General features: G+C 40.3%; 2 protein-coding genes across 9 annotated transcripts in view; one reads left to right on the forward strand and one right to left on the reverse strand.

The window, feature by feature from the left end:
* The first annotated feature begins 4,066 nt into the window (after positions 1 to 4,066).
* On the forward strand, positions 4,067 to 13,362 carry ankrd33bb (ankyrin repeat domain 33Bb). Of its 2 annotated transcripts, XM_077229706.1 has the most exons (5): positions 4,067 to 4,276; positions 4,530 to 4,945; positions 9,751 to 9,880; positions 11,857 to 11,997; positions 12,122 to 13,362. In XM_077229706.1, exons 1-5 carry the CDS (start codon positions 4,150 to 4,152, stop codon positions 12,940 to 12,942), a joined length of 1,635 nt encoding a protein of 544 aa, XP_077085821.1. In that variant the 5' UTR covers positions 4,067 to 4,149; the 3' UTR covers positions 12,943 to 13,362. The 2 variants fall into 2 exon arrangements, with proteins under 2 accessions (XP_077085821.1, XP_077085828.1); XM_077229713.1 differs by having other exon boundaries at positions 4,141 to 4,945.
* Positions 13,363 to 18,246: 4,884 nt separating this feature from the next.
* The window catches only part of ctnnd2b (catenin (cadherin-associated protein), delta 2b), a 115,310-nt gene continuing 111,322 nt past the window's right edge, over positions 18,247 to 22,234 (reverse strand). For 5 of the 7 annotated variants that reach the window (XM_077229884.1, XM_077229922.1, XM_077229914.1 and 2 more), the window contains 2 exons: positions 19,643 to 20,566; positions 18,247 to 18,684 (listed from right to left, as the gene is read on the reverse strand). In XM_077229884.1, the coding sequence (XP_077085999.1) occupies positions 20,321 to 20,566 (246 nt within the window). In that variant the 3' untranslated portion in view covers positions 18,247 to 18,684; positions 19,643 to 20,320. Of the gene's footprint in view, positions 18,685 to 19,642; positions 20,567 to 22,234 lie in introns of those variants that run through there. The other 2 variants (XM_077229901.1, XM_077229906.1) reach the window with 2 other exon arrangements.

Here is a 22,234-nt window from a genome sequence, read left to right on the forward strand (position 1 = left end):
AAGATACAATACAGTTGTTAGTTCCTAAGAGCGGCCGGGAAATGCTTTTTCAGGCGGCTCACTGTAATCCAATGGCCGAGCATTTAGGTCAAACGGCGACACTAAACCGGCTCATGGCCCGATTCTTTTGGCCGGGCATTCACGAGAACCTGCGCAGGTGGTGCGCGTCTTGTGTTGTCAATGTCAGTTTGTGAACCCACCGGCCAATCCAAAAGCACCATTGAGCCCCCTTCCATTAATGCAGGTCCCCTTCGAACGAATTGGTATGGACCTCATCGGGCCATTAGAACGGTCAGCACTTGGGCACCGCTTTGCGTTAGTCCTGGTGGATTACGCAACGCGGTACCCTGAAGCAGTCCCGCTCCGTAACATTTCTGCCAAAAGTGTTGCAAGCGCGCTCTTCTCGTTAATCTCCCGGGTGGGCAACCCTAAAGAGATTCTCACCGATCAGGGCACGGCATTTATGTCACGAACTATTCGCGAACTTTATGAATTGTTTGGCGTTAAATCGATTCGCACTAGCGTCTACCACCCACAGACAGACGGGCTAGTGGAACGGTTTAATCGGACTTTGAAGTCCATGATTCGGAAGTTCGTTCACGAAGACGGCAAAAATTGGGATAAGTGGCTAGAACCCCTCTTGTTCGCTGTACGCGAGGTTCCCCAAGCCTCCACGGGGTTTTCCCCCTTCGAGCTTCTCTATGGGCGTCAGCCCCGCGGGGTGTTAGACGTCCTTAGAGAAACTTGGGAGGACGGACCGTCCACTAGTAAGAACGAAATTCAGTATGTCTTGGACCTGAGAACAAAACTCCACACTTTGGGGCGGCTATCAATGGAGAATTTGTTACAGGCACAGGACAGACAGAGTCAGCTGTACAACAGGGGGGCTAGACATCGTCAATTTGCACCGGGAGATAAAGTGCTTGTATTACTCCCTACTTCCAGCTCTAAATTACTCGCAAAGTGGCAAGGACCTTTTGAGGTCACACGGCGAGTTAGCGATCTCAATTATGAAGTAGTTCGAACAGATAGGGGCGGAGCACATCAAATTTATAACCTCAACCTCCTTAAAAAGTGGGTTGAGGCAGAGTCAGTGATGCTGGCGACGGAAGTGAGCGGAGAGGAGGATCTCGGGCCAGAAGCGAACACAAAACCACAATCTCTTGCGCTTGCTCTTGGTGGAGATCACCTCTCACCCTCCCAGTTCACTGACATGAAAAATTTACAAGCTGAATTTGCTGATGTGTTCTTGCCCCTGCCTGGTCGAACGGACCTCATTCAGCACCACATTGAGACGGAACCGGGTGTGGAGGTGCGCTGCCGCCCGTATCGTTTACCTGAACACAAAAAAAGGTAGTTCAGAACGAATTAGAGGCTATGCTGGATATGGGGGTAATAGAAGAGTCCAGCAGTGACGGGGCGAGCCCGATAGTTTTAGTTCCTAAAACAGACGGCTCGGTCCGGTTCTGTGTGGACTATAGAAAGGTGAACGCGGTGTCTTAATTGATGCTTATCCAATGCCGAGGGTTGACGAATTGCTTGATCGGCTGGGTTCTGCTCGTTTTTATTCAACACTGTACTTAACAAAGGATGGCAGAACCCCTTGTCTCCTATGTCCAAAGAAAAGTCAGCTTTCACAATGCTGTTCGGATTACACCAATTTGTCACCCTTCCTTTCGGCTTGTTTGGGGCTCCTGCAACTTTTCTGCGTCTGATGGACAAAATTCTCCGGCCACATGCTGCATATGCCGCTGCCTACTTGGATGATACTATCATCTATAGTAACGATTGGCAGCGTCATATGCAGCATATGCGTGCTGTCCTGAAGACGCTGAGAAGGGCTGGGCTCACGGCCAACCCGAAGAAGTGTGCGATTGGGCGTGTGGAAGTAAGGTATCGGACAGGTCACGGACAGGTGCGTCCCCAAATTGATAAGACGGCAGCGGTTGCGATCTGTCCGAGACCTAAGACCAAAAAGGAGGTTAGACAGTTCCTGGGGCTAGCGGGTTATTACAGAAGGTTCGTGCCTAATTATTCGGACCTCGCTAGCCCGCTGACTGATCTAACTAAAAAGGAGGCACCGGATATGGTCCAGTGGACGGAGCAGTGTCAGGGGGCTACAGGCCGGACGGCTCCCCGGCCTGAGTCGGGCGGTTGGGGTATGTGGCGAGGGGGGCGGGGTCTCGCGAAGTCTGTAGCGAGAGACGAGTCAGCAAGCTGTGCGGTGAGTAAGTAGGTCAAGTGCAAATGATGAACACCTGTGTCTGATTGCAGTGATTGGCGTGGAGACCGCATATAAGCTGCCAGGAATGAGAGAGCGGGGAAGAGAGTGGCTTGGGACTCGCACGCAACCCGCAGCAGATACCAGCAGAGATTACACACGGAGTGGAGAGAGTTTTTGACTGAATGGACTGAGTTATTTATGAAACGGGAAGAGTGGTCGTTTGACTGTACCTTGAGAGCTGGAGACATACAGCTAGAGCTGGTACAGCGGGCAGAGTGTTTCTTATATATGTGCTGTAGTGCTATACTACGGTGAAGGCGCACGAGCGCACCTTTTTTTGTTCTTTTATTTTTCTGAATAAAGTGCGAGTCCCAAGTTCGCCGACCCTGTCTTCTTCTTCCTTCACCCACACACACTAAGATTGACTACACCGACCAATCATTTTTTTAATCAGCGTGCAGAGGTCAATAACATAGCTAGAGAACAAATATGTCAGATTTACCTCAGGAAAGCAATTTAGTAAACATAATATAGCTCACGTAGTTCTCATTACACCTTTCAATGTAGCCATCGCTAACTTTAGAACTTATATCGAACAGCCTTTGATACATTTCTATGTTATAACTTCCCGAAAAAACTAAACAAACATATAAAACAAACTTCTAGCGAAATACTAACAGCATCTTACTTACCAATCCAAAAGAAATGTTGCAAGTTCGGAGTCAAACCTCATTTCTTTCATTTCCATTAGTTGTCTGCAACGATGGAAAGCAGTGCCAATGTTAACTCTGGTTCTGCTCCTTTTTTTATCCGATTTTATTTGTGATTCCGAGCGCGTTTTTTTCCCCTGCAGCGGGTGGTTGTGGTAAGGGTCTCTTGCCAAGGGCTTCGGCCATTCTTCCGCTCTCTTCCCTGAACTGAACTGTAGTAGTGGGGTGTACTTTCCACACGATTGACATCAGGTTCAAACACGCCCACAAGCCGTGCGACTTATTCGTGTATTGCAGTTTGGCTGGTGTTGCCCGCATACCGCCTCCCATGGCCGAAACTGGTATTATGACATCTGTCGGGCCGGGGCTAGTAATCTAGCATGCTAATTCAGGTTGATATCTCTGCAACACTATAACTTTTCATTTTTTTAATGACATCATCGCCCTTATTTCTTCTCATTCTTTTGATCCGTGTAACTAATTTTTTGTATATTTTTAACTCAATTCTGACACACGGCACCTTTAAGCAATTTTCAACTTTTTTGTTTTGTTATGCAAGATTCAACAATTTTTTTTACTTATTTTGACGAGTTAAAGCAGTGCATAAAAATATGGTGTCATAACTTATTGAACATATAATTTTTTACAGAGTAGTTAGAAAACAGCAGTCTTCAGTGACACTATGTGTTATGTGTTATTGTTTTTTTTTAGAATGCAAATGAGAGAACAGCTTATCCACAACAAAATGTTATTTCTGCTGCATCCAATTAACCTTCCACTAATCCAATGAGGAGGCTTGTGCGGCCGACAGTTGATCACAGTCAAATATAGGCTATCAAAGTGTGGAAAGTCGCTCTGGATGTGCTTGTGAGTATCAAAGTCAGCTAAAAATAGAAGCGATAAGAGTAATAATGGTACACAGCAGGACTACACATATCCTAAAAGATATATAAAAGTCCTCCGGACATTAGCAGGCATTAGTTGTGTTGTGCACTGTTTTGTGTAACTGATGCAAATTTGTGCTGCATCAGTTGGAAAATGTACTGCATTGATTTCTCGGACAGTAGGATTACTGTTCAGCACATGTAACTGAAGGGAAAGGAAGGGAAGGGAAGGGAAGGGAAGGGGGGGGTTAGAGAGAGACAGACAGAAAGAGACTAAGGCGATTAGGAGCCTTCTCTCGAAACAGTGCCCATCCCAGTCAGAGCATTTCCGATGGAAGTCATTCATCCTCACTTTGAGCTATTGGTGAATTCTCCAACAAGAGTCAGATTGGTTCACAGAGCAAGTCAAGTGAAGAAAAAATGGGATAGTTTTGGTGAAAAAAAACAAGCTTGGGTATGTATATTATAATCAGAAACCAAGGGTGGACATAAGTACAACTGGTTCTTGAAGAGCAACGGTTATGATATGGAAAAGATTATTCTAAAAGGTCTATGACTTCTGGTTCTTCATTTCTTGTGTCAATAACTGGAGTTTAGGATTGCCATTGATTATGTGATGGTCTCATTCTGGATCCTACAAGATTTTTGTTTTTGTGTTCCACCTGTCGGACAGTTAAATGGTGCTAATAACTGAGAATGGTGTTGCAGGAGGTGTACTTCCGGTCAAAGATCACCAATATGGCACCAGTGTCAACCAAGCAAGAGGCTGGAACAATGAGGAGTCCTCCATACAGAGCTCCACTATTGCGGAGCCAACAGAGGACTTTTATCATGCAGATGATGAAGACCACCATCTTTCTGATGATGATGATGATGACGATGACATCTACCAAGAATTTGAGGAGTTGGACTTTTCAAAACTACCAGATAGCAAGAGCATTATGTCGGACGATTCCTTCTACCCACCTGATGATTCGCTCAACTTCGAAAAATGTCTGAGTCCTGAGAGCCCTGAGCCACTCAGCTTCTTCAAAGCATGCTGCACTAACAATGCCATCATTGTCAAAATCTTGATAAGACAAGGTGTGACGGAGGAGGAGGTGCGAGAGGTGGACAAAAATAACAGAGTAAGTTAGCCTTTGAATGTTTTAAAAGGGAAATGTGTCATTTCTATGCCTCTATGCCATCACAGAAATTATTGTTTTTAAACAGCTTTCCCAAACACTCCCATCCCCTATCATTGGTCGGACAAACAGAGGCCCGCCCCCAAACTCAAGCAATTGGTTAAATCAGTGTTGATGGTCGGGGTGCTAAAAATTGTTTTTTAAAAGCCTCATTTACACTTTTCTAGGGAAGTCAAGCTACAAATTGCTTACTTATATAGTTCTACAAAAATAACACATTTCAGCTTTAAATATTGTAGTGCTCTTTTATTATTTGCAATTTCACAAAGAAGACTGAGGATCAAACACCAGTTGTCACTAAATATTAAGACTCACATTTGTCTTTTAAGTGGTCTTAAAAGTCAAAATATCTAAGTTTAACTTCAGTCTTTTTCATTTTAGCAGCACATGCAGTTGAAACATTCTCAGTTATGAGAATTCAATTGCAGGAACATGCTCATCCAGTGTAGGAAAATCACTATCATTACCATCCATGCTTTGTTTTTTTCTGATACTGGAATAATGAACATATTACTTTCCAGGATCCATTCAGCTAAATTATGTGTTTAAAGAATTTCATTCTTGACTGGGAGATGGGCTTTAACTCCCCTTAGCCCTGAGAAGCTTACAATTATGACAATGTGGGTGATGATAGTGTCATGTTTATGCAAGGCTATTATCATATCAAAGAGTCTTTAAACATACATGATCCACACAGTGCTCCTCAGGGAATGAGCTTAGGCAGCTGTCTCCTTCCCTCCATAAATATCGATGCTGTGCAAAAAAAGTGAGGCTTTCATCCATATGTAACATTAAAGGCAGGATCTATAAGAAAAGAAATCTGTCTTGGATGGCAGCTGTAAGCAAAACATGTGCCTTCTTGGCATGATGGAATTGCATTGAGTCTAAAAATATTATTTTATAGTTAGGTTTTCACTGACATGACAACCACCATTTATTCGATAGATGTGACCCTGGACCACAAAACCAGTCACATGGGTCAATTTTTTGAAATTGAGATTTATACATCACACGAAAGCTGAATAAATAACATTTCCGTTGATGTAGCCTATGGTCTATTCAATTTTATATATTTTAAAATAAAATTTGTTTTATATATTTACGATAGGAAATTTACAAAATATCTTCATGGAACACAATCTTTACTATATCCTAATGATTTTTGGCATAAAAGAAAAATCAATAATTCTGACCCATACAATGTATTGTTGGCTATTGCCACAAATATACCCGTGCTACTTGTGACTGGTTTTGTGATCCAGGGTCAAATATGTAAATAAATGGGTCATTATCAAGTCCAGGAGTTTAAAAATGGGCAGCCAGGGGGCTACAAGGGTGCTAAGGGGTCCATGGAAAAGTTCAGAAATAAAACAAAATAAAACTAAGAAAAAGCGGTAACACTTTACAATATGGGTGCACTAATAAGCATTAATTCATGCTTAGCTAATGCACAGATAATACTGAATTAATGTGTAACTAATTATTATCTAAGCTATTCATTAATGATTACCACAGTAGGAACTGATTAAGAGTCTGTATGGTTAATGTATTAGTTCATAAATGAATTGTTATTAATTAAATATGTAATTGTGAATTAATTCCCTAATAAATCATTTTTTTTACTAATAGTGTTAATTAATATGTTAATTACCAGAATGAGCCAAAGCCTTGTATTTCAACTTCCAGATAATACAGGTACACATTAATACATGATTAATTACTTCATTGTTAGTGCAAATACATGTGTAAATTACTACAATTACTAAATGACTAGTTAATAATGATGTGCCTTAACAAGTAAAGTCATAACATAATGATACCTTTGCAAATCATTAGCTAATGATTAATTAAAGCAGACAACTGGTAGCTGAAGTGCATAGCTTTGACTAATTGTGGTAATTAACACATTAATTTACACTATTAGTTAATAAAATATGGTATTAAGGAATTAATACACAATGACACATTGAATTAATAGCAATTCATGTATTAATCTATTAATCATATAGACTCTTTATTAGTTGCTGATGCAGTAATAATTAATTAATTGTGTAGTTCTTCATGAATCATACATTAACTCATGATTAACTGTGCATTAGTTAAACATGAATTAATGCATATTAGTGCACCCGTATTGTAAAGTGTTTCTGAAAAAGCACATACAGTAGCAAAATTACTAAAACTAAAATGAAATGTAATAGTATATAAATAAAGCTAAAACAACACCTTTGTGTTCAGTTTCGTAGATTCATGACATTTCTAAGTCAAATCTATGTCTTGACTTGGAGTCCAGTTGTGTTGTGACTGATCTACAGCTGAAATCTCATAGGTGCACCAGCCAGCTAAGCCCTGGAACAGATTGGAGTTTGAATTGCAGTCCGAGATGCTGCCCAAGCAGATCGCAATCATGACTGAGCTTTTTAAAGGCTCTCCAAGATGCCAAATACTGCAGGGCTCTGCCTAGACAGTAGACTGGGATTTTTTCGGCATGTCATATGAGCAGAGAAACCCTAATTTATCCATTAAGCACAAACCTTATAATGTAAGTGTAATTCCACTCAAAGGAGTCTGCAGGCCATAAAAGTCTAAATTTGACTGCTATTTGACTGTTTTGCCACCTATTGTCATGGTAAATTATATGTGAGAATTGAGATGACTTCTTTCCTCAGTGAATCATTTTAACTCAAAATGCATTGACTACTGCTAAACATGTCTGTCTTCCTAAAAATAGAACCCATAATAAATGAAGCATCACCTATTGCCCCCCTCTTTTGTGCTTCTGCTGCTACTGAGACCATATTGAAAAAGATACTCTGGTGCACTTTGCTGCTTGGTACGAGAATTGAAATGAATTTGTTCATAAACATCTTATTTAACTATTCATCATTGCTGAATAGGACTGTACGCTTGGTCTGTGACTCACTCTTAACTTGGACAACACAATTTGAAAACTCAATGTTTCTGAACGCAAACAGAAACTACACATGCACAGAAACAAACGGTTACTCACACAGAGATAAAAAGGCTCTTGTTTTCCCCGAAGCAGCAGACGGTGTGTGTGTAAGTTAAAGATATGCAGTCCTCCTTTAAGACTCTACGAACCATTTGCATGTAAATGTCTCTCAACTAACACAATCCCTGATCATTTGTTTAATACAAATCTTATTCTACCACCATTAGCACAGGGGAAATTATATGTGCAGCACAGTTAAACAGCACCATTAAACGCTAATAGTTAATGATCCTGTTTATCAGTCTCTGCAATGTTCAACCTGTTTGCAGCACTGATAATTAAACAGAAAAATGTGAGATTTTAGGTTCAGGAAACCTGCTGACTGTGGGGATGCACATTTGAAAGCTTAAAGTTTATATTTCACCTTAGAGTTTGTATTCCCCTTCACAGCTGAACTTCTGTTGATCCCGGGAGGGGGAGCTTTAGGAGGTTAGAGAGGCTTTTCTTCACAATCATCTTACGACAGCATGACATTTGGCTTCCCTGTAAGACTGTGCTGTGTAACCTGATGTGATCCCTATGAAGTGTCATTGGGATCTACCACTAGGTAGAAATTGCTACCGGGTGCTATCTCATAATGGTCGTTAGCCTATTAATAACCTTTATATTAAGAGATAAATTAAAAAAATATATATATTTCCAAAAGAGCCTTAATGACGGCTAAGAGAGATAGACAACTAGTTCTAAATTATATATAGAAATATATATTTTAATTTAGCTGCATATCGATTATATTATAGGATTGATCATATTCAGTTTCTTGCTATTCTGGAGCTTAGCACCATAAATGCCAGGAGACAAGCGCTCTGAGCCCAGAGGAAACTCCATACTAAATCTTAGCTAATAGTCTTTATGGCGCTTACCATCTGCCTGTAGTGCTCTATAATCACTCACAATCTGGAGACACACAGGAAAAGGAAGATGCTTGTACTATTCAAGCAATGCCTCTGACCTCGTAACCCTCACTCATCTGTGCCTTTAATATTTGCTGAATTCTATTGTGATTTTACATATGCTGCCTTCAAGGAGCAGGCCTCCCTTTGTCTGCCCTGCATTTGTCTCTGTGCTCATTTGTTCAATTTGTTATGCTTAATTTTTAGACATTACAAAGAACAATTATTCTCCATTTATAGCATATTTAGATAACTGTTTTTTAGTCTGAATGTGTACTTTTCGTCAATCTTAAATATTTCTATTTAATTCGTTAGTTGTTTCTAGATATTAACAAGTCATTACCCAGAAGATTTCCAAGAAAAGTGTAAACACTGTGGCTCATGTGGTGCATTCAAAACATTGCTTGTTTGAGCAACACTTGCACATAGTTTATCTTGACTTTGGGTGAGGCTGATGCCCAACCAATGGAAGATGAGGAGAAGGTTCAGAAAAAAATACACATTTCAATGCACAGTGGTGACATTGCAGTAATACTGACTGACCTACAGTATAGGGTAGACTTGCCAGTCTAATTATGCTTCTGCAAAACACAAATTGACACTAAAGATCAAGAGCTCATGGACTTCATAAATAAGACCACCAAACCCTTGTGTCTCTGACCTCCAGAGATGAATCTGGAAACTCACCCTGCAACAATCCCTGCCCTTAAATGAACTGCTATATAGCAGGGTTCAATGGCTCTGCAGTTTGCACGTTAAACACCTTCTTCTGCAGTAATGATGGACATTCAGGAAAATGACTGTGGAGATAACTCATATTTTTCCTATCCACTGCTTAACAGACAGGTCTGATAGTGGCGTGTTACCAGGGCTTCGTGGATGTGGTCATTGCACTTTCTCAGTGTCCACATGTGGACGTGAACTGGCAGGATAATGAAGGGAATACGGCTCTCATGACTGCTGCACAAGCAGGTAAGGGAAGTGACACCAATTCATCTATTAAAAGAAATAAAATTATGATCAATAACTCTCAGTATATCCCCCAGGGCCTTCATTTGGTTTTTATAAAACAAGAGCAAATGTATTATCACTTATCTGTGAACAGAAGTAGCGAGAGATCCTTTCTTTACCAGCAGCCATATCACCCTGTAGCCCAAGATTGGTTGCCCACTGAAGCTAAGCAGGGCTGAGCCTGGTTAGTACCTGGACCTCCTGGGAAAACCAGGTTGCTGCTGGAAGAGGTGTTAGTGAGGCCAGCAGGGGGTGCTCACCCTGTGGTCTGTGTGAGTCCTAATGCCCCAGTAAAGTGACGGGGACACTATACTGTCAAATAGCACCGTCCTTCGGATGAGACGTTAAACCGAGGTCCTGACTCTCTGTGGTCACAAAGAATCCCAGGATGTTTTTCGAAAGAGTAGGGGTGTAATCCCGGCATCCTGGCCCAATTTGCCCAGTGGCCTCTGTCCATCATGGCCTCCTAATCATCCCCTTATATATACTAATTGGCTTCATCACTCTATCTCCTCTCCACCAGTAAGCTGGTGTGTGGTGGGCTTTCTGGCGCAATATGGCTGCCGTCACATCATCCAGGTGGATGCTGCACACTGGTGGCGGTTGAGGAGATTCCCCCTTCTCTGTAAAAGCGATTTGAGTGCTGAGAAAAGCGCTATATAAATGTAATGAATTATTATTATTATTTCTTTAGCATAATGGCACATCCGAGTGAAACAGATTACTGAAAATCCTTTTTGTAAGACTTTGTTAACTTCGATGAACGATTGTTAGAGATTCGATGGTTGTTGATTGGATGGAGGCAGATCTAAATGTGAGCTTGCAAGAAAGGGTCTAAATAGCTGCCTTTCCACTGTCGGGCCCGTGCAAACCAGGGCTAACAACGTGCGGGTAGGGCCAATAGCCTCGGACCTCAAGCACCGAGCCCAAAATCAAGTTGCGCTTCCACTGTCGGTCCGGTAGCCAAAAAACCCTAAAGCCTCCATAGAATGATGTCACACAACCACACCATTTCAACAGCTGACTGAAAACTAGATACTAGATCGCAAAATGAGCGTGATGGAAGAGAATGTGTGGTCTTTACTTAAAGACTTAAGATTCCAACATCGATATTTGACTAATGTTTTACAGTAAAAATGTTACAGTGATAGTAGTTTGATAATTTGTGTCAGAAGTGCACATCAAACATGATGAATCAAACTAGTATTTACCATTTCACATAAAAGATAGGCCTACCTATTCAGTTGCACCTGCTTCCATTTAATTGTAATCACAGGAATGCCCAAAACAACTCCATTAAGGCTTTTAAGTCCAAAGGCGTACACATTTAGACAAATATTGATAAAATATAATATGTTTGGCAGATTTCTTCAGAAAGAAAGAGTAAGCATTTCTACAGTAGTCAATATTTGAAGTGGATCAAAAAAGTTAATCAAAGTTGTCCTAAGACAAGAAATGGTATTGTTCAAAATTCATTTATAACTATGATGAAAGTTTTTAATCCACTTCAAAATGTATTAATTTTCCATGAAATTATGTGATCTGAGTAGGTTTGAGTGATATCTTCCATCTCACTATACTGTTACCCTTTCAGCCAGAGCAAGAGGGAGCTCATAAAAAGAAAACAGGATTTATTAGTTATACGAGTTAACCGGAGTGCATGTTTTTTGAATATGCACATAAAAAAAATCCCCCTATACACAGAACGAATTAAGCACCCTGTATAGAATATTATAAACTTGTTCTAGTAAGCAGACACCTAGAAACCTCATTGAAGGACACGTTTAAAAAAAAAAAGTAGAGCATGTTGCTAGCAACGTCAAGCTCATGGGTTTGATTACCAGAGAATGCATGAACTCATAAAATGTTGCTTTGGATAAAGGCATATGCCAAATGCATAAACGAAAATGTATTCTATATCTTCTTCTGAATTATAGGCCACAGTATGATTACCAACTACCTGCTGAACTATTTTCCCGGGCTTGACACTGAACGCAGGAACTGTCATGGCTTCACTGCGATGATGAAAGCGGCCATTCAGGGTCGAACTGAATGCGTGCGGTCTCTCATGATGACAGGTACAGTATCATCAGCTGAAAAATGAATATGAATTCCTAATTTAGTTCATGCATGATAATCTTCCATTTTGTTCCTTCATGTGGGCATTCATTTTCCCTTTGTCTGATATTTTTCTTTATAAAGGAGGAGACATTGAAGCAAAGGACTTTGGCCGTAAGCTGACTCCACATGAATGGGCCACGTTCACAGGCCGCTACGAGACCGCCAAACAGATGTCCCGACTGATGGAACAGCCTTGTGCTGAACAGTTCTGTGACTCTTATCACATGGAGTGGCCTACGCTAAGCGAACTGGTGGCTCGATCAAAAGAGCCCAAGTCCTGCTTGAGGAAGTTCTCAGACTGTGTCAGTAACTTGCTCTGCATCAGCATGAAGACCAACCCCGTAGACGAAGGTGTCATGGACTATATGGTGCGCATGACCACGGCGCTGGCCAGCCCGCTCATAGCCACCGCCTGCCACACTGTGTGCCCGGGCAGCCCTCCGTGTGTTGGAAAACGCCGCCCTGCCGTACAGGACATCCTCCGCAGACAGCGTCTGGCTGAGCTGAAGAACCTGGGGCCCGAGCGCCTCAACATCTACAAGCGGCTCTTCCAGAACTCCAGGGTCCTGCTGGTGCCGAAGAAGCAAGAGCGGCGCGCCAGTCTGCAGCCACAAATATTGCAAAGTGTAGCGATGGCCTCCACCATGGCCCTGAGGAGAAGTAGCCTGCTGCCCCTACACATGATGCGCAGAAGCAGTGTGCGTCCTGGAGTAGTGGTGCCTAAAGTCATGCTGTGTAAAGCTCCTGCCCCTGCATTCATGCCGGAGCGTCCGCCTAGCAGGACTTCAAAAGACCCATTACACCTACAGATCCCTAAATGGAGGTACAAAGCTCTGAAGGAGGAGAAGAAGAAAGCTGAACAGATGGATAGGTTGAGATTGCCTATCGGGAGGAAAAAGTGATGTGGCTTTTGATGCTTTGGTGTTTTTCCTCTGTGAAGGCTTGTGGTCTGTGAGAGGGTCAGCTGTACAAATCGTACACTATACTCTTTTAGACTGCCATGTGCTTCACTCCTCATTTCTATAATCTTTAGTCTGATATGTTATTTTTAAGTGATCATTCTAATTTACTAAATGACCAAACAATTAATGTGTAGTTTGTTTTCGTTCATCTTTGAGCCATTTCATACTTGAAATTTGAGGCACACTAATTTCTATTTTTTTATATTGCTCTGAAAGACTGAATTTATGAAAGGGAGTGTTATATAAAGCAGCTGCTAAAACAATACACAACATATTTATCAATGACTTTTATAACACTAAATAATGCAATAGAACATAGTCAGGTCAGACGACATAGGCCTATTGAATATAACGCAGATAAGGAGGCTGTGAGGATAGATACAGTATTTGAAATGGCACACGCTGTATTAAAGGGTTAGTTCACCCAAAAATGAAAATTCATTTAGTATTTACTCACCCTCATGTTGTCTTACCCCGTAAGACCTTCGTTCATCTTTGGAACACGAATTAAGTTATTTTTGATGAAAATGAGAGCTGGATCACTCCTCCATACTCCTCCATAGGCTTCTAAGGGATTGGAACTTGCCAGCCTCGAAAAGTTATTAAAGACATTGTTAAATTAGTCCAAGTGACTATAGTGGCTCAATCTTAAGTTTATCAAGCGACGAGAATACTTTTTGTTCGCAAAAACAAACAAAAATAACGACTTTATTTCAACTATTCATTTCCTTCTCTGTGGGCCTCTAGTCAGTTAACGTAGTGTGATTGCGTAGTGCTACGTCACATAGGGTGGCCATTTCCATAACACCAAAAAGGAGGACACAGACATCCCAACCTGCAAGAAGTCATTTCACGACTACATATTTTTGTGATCGGTTTTGTTGACGGGGGGTGGGGGGGTTGCTGAGAGCACGCAAGGTCTCTCGCTCTCTCCCTCTCTGGCGTGCGCGCTACATGGTTTGAAGCACATACAGTAGGCTATGTTCTGTCTTGCATGCGCGGCTTTAGATTCCAGGAGATTTGAACTAATTTACAGGCATCAGGGAGCCGCTATCAATATGCGGGATTTTTATAGGTTAATTTTTTTTAAACAATTCAGCGCAACTCCAAAAAGGAGGAAAAATGAGTGTCCGGCTTGAGGCTGCGCCGTACGCCGGACAGGGAGCTTAAAATCCGGACTGTCCGGCCAAAATCCGGATGTATGGCCACCCTAACGTCACACGTAGGCTCACTGTTGGCCGACGCTGGTCATGTGTGTGATTCCTGTGACGTACAACAACAGAAGCTTGCTGGGTAACACTTTATTTTACAGTGTCCTTTTTACATATGTTACATGTACTTACCATAGTAATAACAGTAAATTATGCATAAATACATGCAAGTAACCCTCAACCAAATCCTAATCCTACTCTAATCCTATATTAAGTACATGTAGTTGCTTTATATTACTCAGTACTTAAATATATAATTACACTGTAACAATGACAACTTAAAATAAAGTGTAACCGCTTGCTGTTATACTAGTGAACTGGCCCACAGAGAAGGAAATGAATAGTTGAATTTTTTTCAACTATTCAACGTTATTTTTGTTTGTTTTTGCGAACAAAAAGTATTCTCGTCGCTTGATAAACTCAAGATTGAGCCACTGTAGTCACTTGGACTATAATGATGTCTTTAATAACTTTTCGGGGCTGGCAAGATTCCTATGGAGGAGTGATCCAGCTCTCAGATTTCATCAAAAATATCTTAATTCGTGTTCCGAAGATGAACGAAGGTCTTACGGGGTCGGGGTTGGAACAACATGAGGGTGAAATACTGACAGAATTTTCATTTTTGGGTGAACTAACCCTTTAAAGGGATACTCCAATTTTTTTGGAAATAGGCTCATTTTACAACTCCCCAGAGTTAAAGTGTTGAGTTTTACCGTTTTTGAATCCATTCAGCCGATCTCCTGATCTGGCGGTACCACTTTTAGCATAGCTTAGCATACATCATTGAAGTGGACAAGACCATTAGCATTTCTCAAAAAAAAAATGACCAAAGAGTTTCGATATTTTTCCTATTTAAAACTTGACTCTTCTGTAGTTACATCGTGCACTAAGACCGACGGAAAATGTAAAGTTGCGATTTTCTAGGCTGATATGGCTGGGAACTATACTCTCATTCCTGCGTAATAATCAAGAAACTTTACTGCCGTACCACGAGTGCAGCTGGCGTAATGATATGACGCAGCACCTGAAAAAAGGCTTCCTTCCGTCAACATAACCAACGTGACAACCTGCTTGCGCAGGGAGCGTTCCTTGTAGTATATGTCCTCTGAATCATCTGTCACAAATGTCTCGATGCTACAAGGAACGCTCCCTGCGCAAGCAGGTTGTCACGTTGGTTATGTTGACGGAAGGTAGCCTTTTTTTCAGGTGCTGCGTCATATCATTACGCCAGCTGCACTCGTGGTACGGCAGTAAAGTTTCTTGATTATTACGCAGGAATGAGAGTATAGTTCCCAGCCATATCAGCCTAGAAAATCGCAACTTTACATTTTCCGTCGGTCTTAGTGCACGATGTAACTACAGAAGAGTCAAGTTTTAAATAGGAAAAATATCGAAACTCTTTGGTCACTTTTTTTGAGAAATGCTAATGGTCTTGTCCACTTCAATGATGTATGCTAAGCTATGCTAAAAGTGGTACCGCCAGAACCGGAGATCGGCTGAATGGATTCAAAAACGGTAAAACTCAACACTTTAACTTTGGGGGAGTTGTAAAATGAGCCTATTTCCAAAAAAAGTGGAGTATCCCTTTAAGGTCATAGATCAGGTAATTTTCGCAACTCGCAAGTTCGCAACTTTTAAAACTGTTTTATGTAACTTAGTGTTTTATTTTTTTCAGAAAGACTTTTTAGACAGCTGATAAATGTTGTTAAACAGCAGTAAAATCCATTGAATGCACTGTATTCTATTCCTCACAGAACAGATTTCGTTCCTGTCAGTAAAAAGTGCGCTATAGCTACCCTGACTAGGTCGGCAGGTTATAATAATAAGTATAACAATAATGATAACATTTGAATTAAATCTACAAGATACAGCTCCAGATTTTTTTTTTAAGTGTGCATTGCCTTGAGCATATTTTGCACTGCCGGTGAACGTTGCAAGTGGAGAGAAAGCCTTCAGTAAACGTAATCGGGTAAAGAACTACCTCAGATCAACAATGTCTCAGGAAAGACTAAATGGTCTGGCCATGCTGTCTATTGAACACGATTTAGAAAGACGGCTTGATTTCAAAGATCCGATCAAAGTTTTTTTGCTGTGAGAAAAACACGTCGCTTGGCACTTGGGGAAAAAGAAATTGCAAGTTGACAGCTTTTTTTTTTTTTTATAAAACAGCTTGTAAAACATCCAGACAGAGTTTAAATAGTATCTGTGTATGAGATAGTATAATGGTGTTGTACTGCAGCATGTAATTATTTGTATATAGTTATAAATGCATAATTTACTAATTTAATAAACTTTCAAATTTAGTTCTTTATTGTCTCTTATTGAATATGCATTAATTGCTATGCTTATAGATAATGACTGTTATGTGGCAAAAAAGATAAGATAATTGGGGGTTTGGGCCTTGGGGCCCGGATTACAAATTTATCCAGGGGCCCCAGGAAACACTATGGCTCCCCTGGAACTGGCCTTAATGTCTTTAAACCTGGAAAAGCTCTCTTCTCATAAGAGTTTTTCTTTTAGAGTTAGTCCAGTTTTACTTTGATGACACAGAACGCATTCTTGACAGGTGTATAAAGCTCATTATAATTTTCCACAGCTCATGCCTTGTCGAGTTTTTTTGTCCACTGAAATTTCATGGAAAAATATTTTTGCTGTGTTTCATCAGCAGAACATTTGAAAAGCCGATAAACTAAGTTACTAAATAACAGTACAACCCACTGAAGAGATGTATGTCTATCCCTCACAGCATCACTTTCATTACCGTTAAAAATGAAAGATGCCGCTGCTGTGAATTAGGTCTATGGATGTAGCTTGACATCCAGCCATACCATACCCTATCCCTCCCTAAACCTGATTTAGGTTGGAAGTCATTTGGCTTTGCAGTGAGCACCCCTTGTGTTCAAACTGGGTGACAAATGAATTTGATAATTAAATTATTCAAAAGTAATGATAAAAATGGTAAACCGTTTAAATAAAAAAACTGGGGGCATTTTCAGTTTCTAAAGAGAAACATATTTAAGTCAGCTCAAATAGACACTGCTAGAGAGAGCTACGTAGTCACATATTGGTGAAGATTTGAAATATAGGCTAATGTTTGTAATCAGGTAATGTTTCCTATAGACATTTCAGTGATAAAGATGTCAAACTATAGCGTTGAAATCCTTTAATAACAAAACAAAGCAGTCAAAGTTACAAGGGGTGCACCTTTACTAGCAATGCAGTGTAAGTAAACTTCCAATAGGGGTCAGTATTAGGCCTACATTCTAGTCAGTCAACGTAAGGCTTCATGTTCTCAAAACACACAATCCAGACATTGAGAGCCATTTCAGCTCTCAAAATGCATTTCTTTAATATTCGTATCTAACGACACATTCTTACACACTTACATTAGCAATAAAATTTAACACTCAGTTCACAGTATCACCACATTTTTATGCTTCACATTGAACTGTAGATGGATTAATACTAATTGGCATTGATGAAATTGAAATGAATGGACGTGAAGGGCTTGGTGTTTCAGAGATGTAGGCATGAGATGTCGTTTAGCACCTGCCACACTTTTTTATACTGCAGACTGGTTCTGCAGGACAAAGTGAGGAGCACATACCCCGTCAATGTCAAAATGCCTCTCTGTGGGGAAAATGGTAATGAAACAGTCGTGATGAAACCCTATCAGGAGCTCGCAGCTTGCCCGCCTGGCGTCTGATAGCTATCTAGGAATTCTATCAAAAATACAATAAATTGAAAAGTCACGCCTGTACAAGGTAACAGAAATCTCTTATGTGTTAGTGCTGATGTCTGGAACACAATAAATGCTGTTGACTAACTCAATAGCCTACAAAATACATGGAAAAATCAGTGCTGTTAAAGTGTTGAAAGCATCATTCTAGATAAAAAGTGGTTTGGATGTATTACAAGTGTATTTTAAAACGAATTTGGCAATAAAGTGCATGCCAATGTCAATCTGCCCTATGAAAACCTCAATATAGGATGGAAATAACTCAGACACAGAACGAAATAAATCACAAAACAGTGATTCTCCATTAGTTTATATAGCAGTTGCAACCTGGCATTAAAAAGGTTCACAATTCTCTCAAACACTTTGTCTAGCAACAGAAAAAAAGTTTTACTTACATCTTCAATACAGGTTGTCTGATATGTCTACTTTTTCACAGATATTTTGCTTGTTCTCAGACGTTCACTATCGATGGTGCTGAAGATATGTGAGTTTGGGGATCATCCTCAATCCTTGCATCTGACAATTACCTCTAAGTGTAAATTGACTTGAAGGGAAGACCAGGGCTTGCTTCATACCTTCCTTAAATCCACCAGATTTGAAGTTTAAGGTTGGAAAAATTACAAAAAAAATTATAGGGTAGTGTCATTCTTTGTTCTCCGTTCAGTCAATAGAGGAATGCTCACCCATCTTCTCCTGCAATAAGATGACCTGAGATTAGGTATAGGCAATTACCTAAGAGAGAAAAAAAATGAAAATCAAGAGGCGTGTCTATACGCACAGCTCTCCTTCTAGATCAAAGCTATTCATTTTAGTGGCATCCATTTTACTAAGGACATGAAACATTCAAAAGGCATTAAAAAAAGGTAGCGACATAGGCCAAAAGATGTTAGAGCATTGTTTTAGCACCTTTTCAAGTCAATACGAGAAGCTTTCTCACATCTGCCCTCACTTAGCCCTGGTCTCACCTCTTTGAAACAGCAACAACATGACAACAGGAGGTCAACATCTGGTTAGAAATTAAGGTGAACAAAACCCTATGCTTTTTTTTAACTAGCATTTTTTTCTTTGCAATGTTTCTGCGTTATGTGACATCCACATCTGCACATAAAAAGTATATATATATTTTGTATTTATATAATATATATCCATATTCTATTGACAGATATGTCTACGATGAGCTTAAGAACCACTGATTTTTCTGGAAGAAAAAAAGCAGATTTTGCAAATGTCTATTTTACAACACAGAGTCAACTAATTGTACATCTTTGGAGGGGAAGTAGCTGTCAAAGACCGTGTCCCTCCGTTTTTCGTTACAGTGTGAATGCTGTTGAAACACATTTTTAAAAAAAGAAAGCATTTACAAACAGGCGTCGATAGAACCAGTGACTTATCGTTAAATGTAACTTAAACGGCAGATCTACAGCACCCCTTGGGTCAGGGATTACCACATTTGGCACATAACTTAGCACAGATCACTCGACGGCTTGTGGAATGACCAGTCTTCATGTCAGTACAGTTGTGGAAAAAAGAAAACAAACTGACAGATAGGCCTGAAAATGTTCTTGTTATTGGTGGAAACCCTGTGCAGGCAGTGATGCTCTGTTGTCAGTTATTAGTAGTTTCCTCATAGACAAACGGGGAAAAAACACATTAGAGCAAACGACACCTCTGAATTATATGCTTTTCTTACCCATAGAACAGGACGCTGGAGTTCAGTGAGTGTATTTTCCTCTCTCTTTTAAAATACAGGAAAATAAAATGATATATTGAGCCACATGGGAGGACACAGTAGTCTTTGCGTAATATACACAATGCACCTTGTATCTACATCTGTAATATACAACAAGTACTTTACACCAGACTTTAGAAGTTAAAAAGGAGGTACAAAAACAAGCAAATAATAAAAAGAAACAAAATAAAATATACAAAGGCTAAGAGTGTAACAGAGCACTCCATGAAAGCATGGTTTAACATAAAGAAATGTCCAAAAAAATTAGTGAAAACTACTTCCTTAGCTTGTGTCGAATGTCGATTTCTTGTGCTTCACGTAACTGTCCCATCTCTGCGCCACATACAGTATTTTCCACTTTCCCGTTTACATTTCGATTCCCTCCACTGCTTCGAAAAACACCAAAGTTCAAGTGGTCCGCTCGGTAAAACGCATTCCTTGAGCTTCTTCTCTGAAATCCTCTCTCGTCAAGCACTTTCCTAACCTCGCTCACTGGCCGAGTGGCAGCCCACTGTGGTGCGAGCAGTGAACCGAACTGAAGGTTTACGTGTGTGAGATGTCTACTAGTGTTCATGCACATGCTGGGCTGGTCTCTGTGTATGATGTTCATAGACCAGCCTCCAGCCTGCCTCTGTGCCTCTACACCCACGAGTCTGGCGAGGCAGGGTAGTGGCTCGTCTCGTAGTTGAGTTCACTGTACGGGCGGGATGCCGAATAAAAGTCCACGTAGTTCCCCGTGGACTTCAGTCCCAGGTGCATGGTGCCGTCGGCTGCAGGTTGGGGGCGTTTATGCGCTTGGTCCTCGTAGTATGGCTCCTCGAAGTTGGCTCCTGGGGGAGTCTGGAAGGGAGGGTAGGCCTCTGGAGGGTTGCCTTGAGCAGAGACCTGACAGAAATAATGAGAGCGTAAAGGCTGTTTTGGGAAGTGACATAAATGTGTTATGCGGTAGTTCCGAAACTAAGAATCTAATTTACAATTCAAATCAAGAACATTCCTCGCTTCTGTGTAATAAAGATAAAAAGCAACACATTTATGTTATATAAAAGGTGCTTAATCTTAACCAGTGTTTCCCAACATTCTTTTTTGTGTCTTCGGTACCCCCACAATGCAATCAAAAAGACTCAAGTACTTCATTCACACCAAAAAGGAACTGAAAAAAATCATATTAGCTGGCTATATATATAGATCTATTTTATTTTAATATTATTATATAGTAATTAAAACATATATGTATATATATATATATATATAACCCTCTTTTTTTACGTGAAAATATTAGTAAAACATTACAATAAGTTTCAGTTTCTTTACATTAGTTAACTACATATCAGTTAACATGAACTAACAATACGTTTAAAGCATTTATTATGTTATCTTAGTTAATGTTAATTTCAATATTTACTAATACATTAAAATCAAAAGTTGTATCTGTTCATATTATTTAATGGACCTGAGCTTACATAAACAATGAACAGTTGTATTTTTACTAACTAATGTTAGCAAAGATTTTATTCATCTTTGCTAACATTAGTTAGTAAAAATACAACTGTAAGAATCGTATTGGTCATTTTGGTTAATGTTAGTTAATACATTAAAGGGTTGGTTCAGGATTTTGGTCATCGGACCTCATTTCCAGGTTACCTGGGTGTTATTTATCAGTGGAGACAGTTTTCAAAAATTTTCATTCAGTCCTTCCAGTTGCATAGTTCGCCGGTGCTAGGCTAGCGCGAGTCAACGGTATCTGCTAGCCCGTCATTTAATACAGTTTTACCCACTCCACAGTACACCAAAAGCAAATAAATTATAACGCCAGACTATCGGTGTAAATGTCTGTTGAGAGAATAATATTAGAAATCAAACTACTCTTGCATCTCAATGATCGCATTACATTTACAGGAACTAGTTTCTCAGCAGCGGCGGAATTTTACTTTGCTCCGGTTAGTGGTACTGCGCCGAAAAGAAAGCACAGAACAGAAGCGCACTATATATAGTCGGGACGTCTAGCTAGCTAGTAGTAGCCTTGAACAATGATATTGAAACATTCGATTGTAAACGAAGGAATTGGCAACATGGTGATATACTCTGCTTCTGTAGTGACGAGTGTCAGTGGCAGGTAAATACACTTTCGTGATTGTCATGGGGACCGGCTCTCTCGGTTGCCTAGGTAACTTAATATCATTCTGCCGCTGCTGTAGACTGTGCTAATAAACACAGGGAACAATGTATAACTATTGCAATGCGATGAAAGGGTAGTTTGATTTCTAACATTATTCTCTCAACAGACATTTACATCGATAGTCTGGCGTTATAATTTATTTACTTTTGGTGTACTGTGGAGTGGGTAAAACTGTTTTTAATGACAGGCTAGCAGATACCGTTGACTCGCGCTAGCCTAGCACCAGCGAACTATGCAGCTGGAAGGACTGGATGACAATTTTTAAAAACTGTCTCCACTTATAAATAACACCCAGGCTAACTTGGAAATGAGGTCCGATGTCCAAAATTCTGAACCACACCTTTAACTAACGTTAAGTAATGAGACCTTATTGCAAA

The sequence above is a fragment of the Siphateles boraxobius genome, unplaced genomic scaffold (genome assembly GCF_051911475.1).
Source record: "Siphateles boraxobius isolate OS27281-9 unplaced genomic scaffold, OSU_SipBor_1 1, whole genome shotgun sequence".
In the NCBI taxonomy this organism is placed as follows: domain Eukaryota; kingdom Metazoa; phylum Chordata; class Actinopteri; order Cypriniformes; family Leuciscidae; genus Siphateles; species Siphateles boraxobius.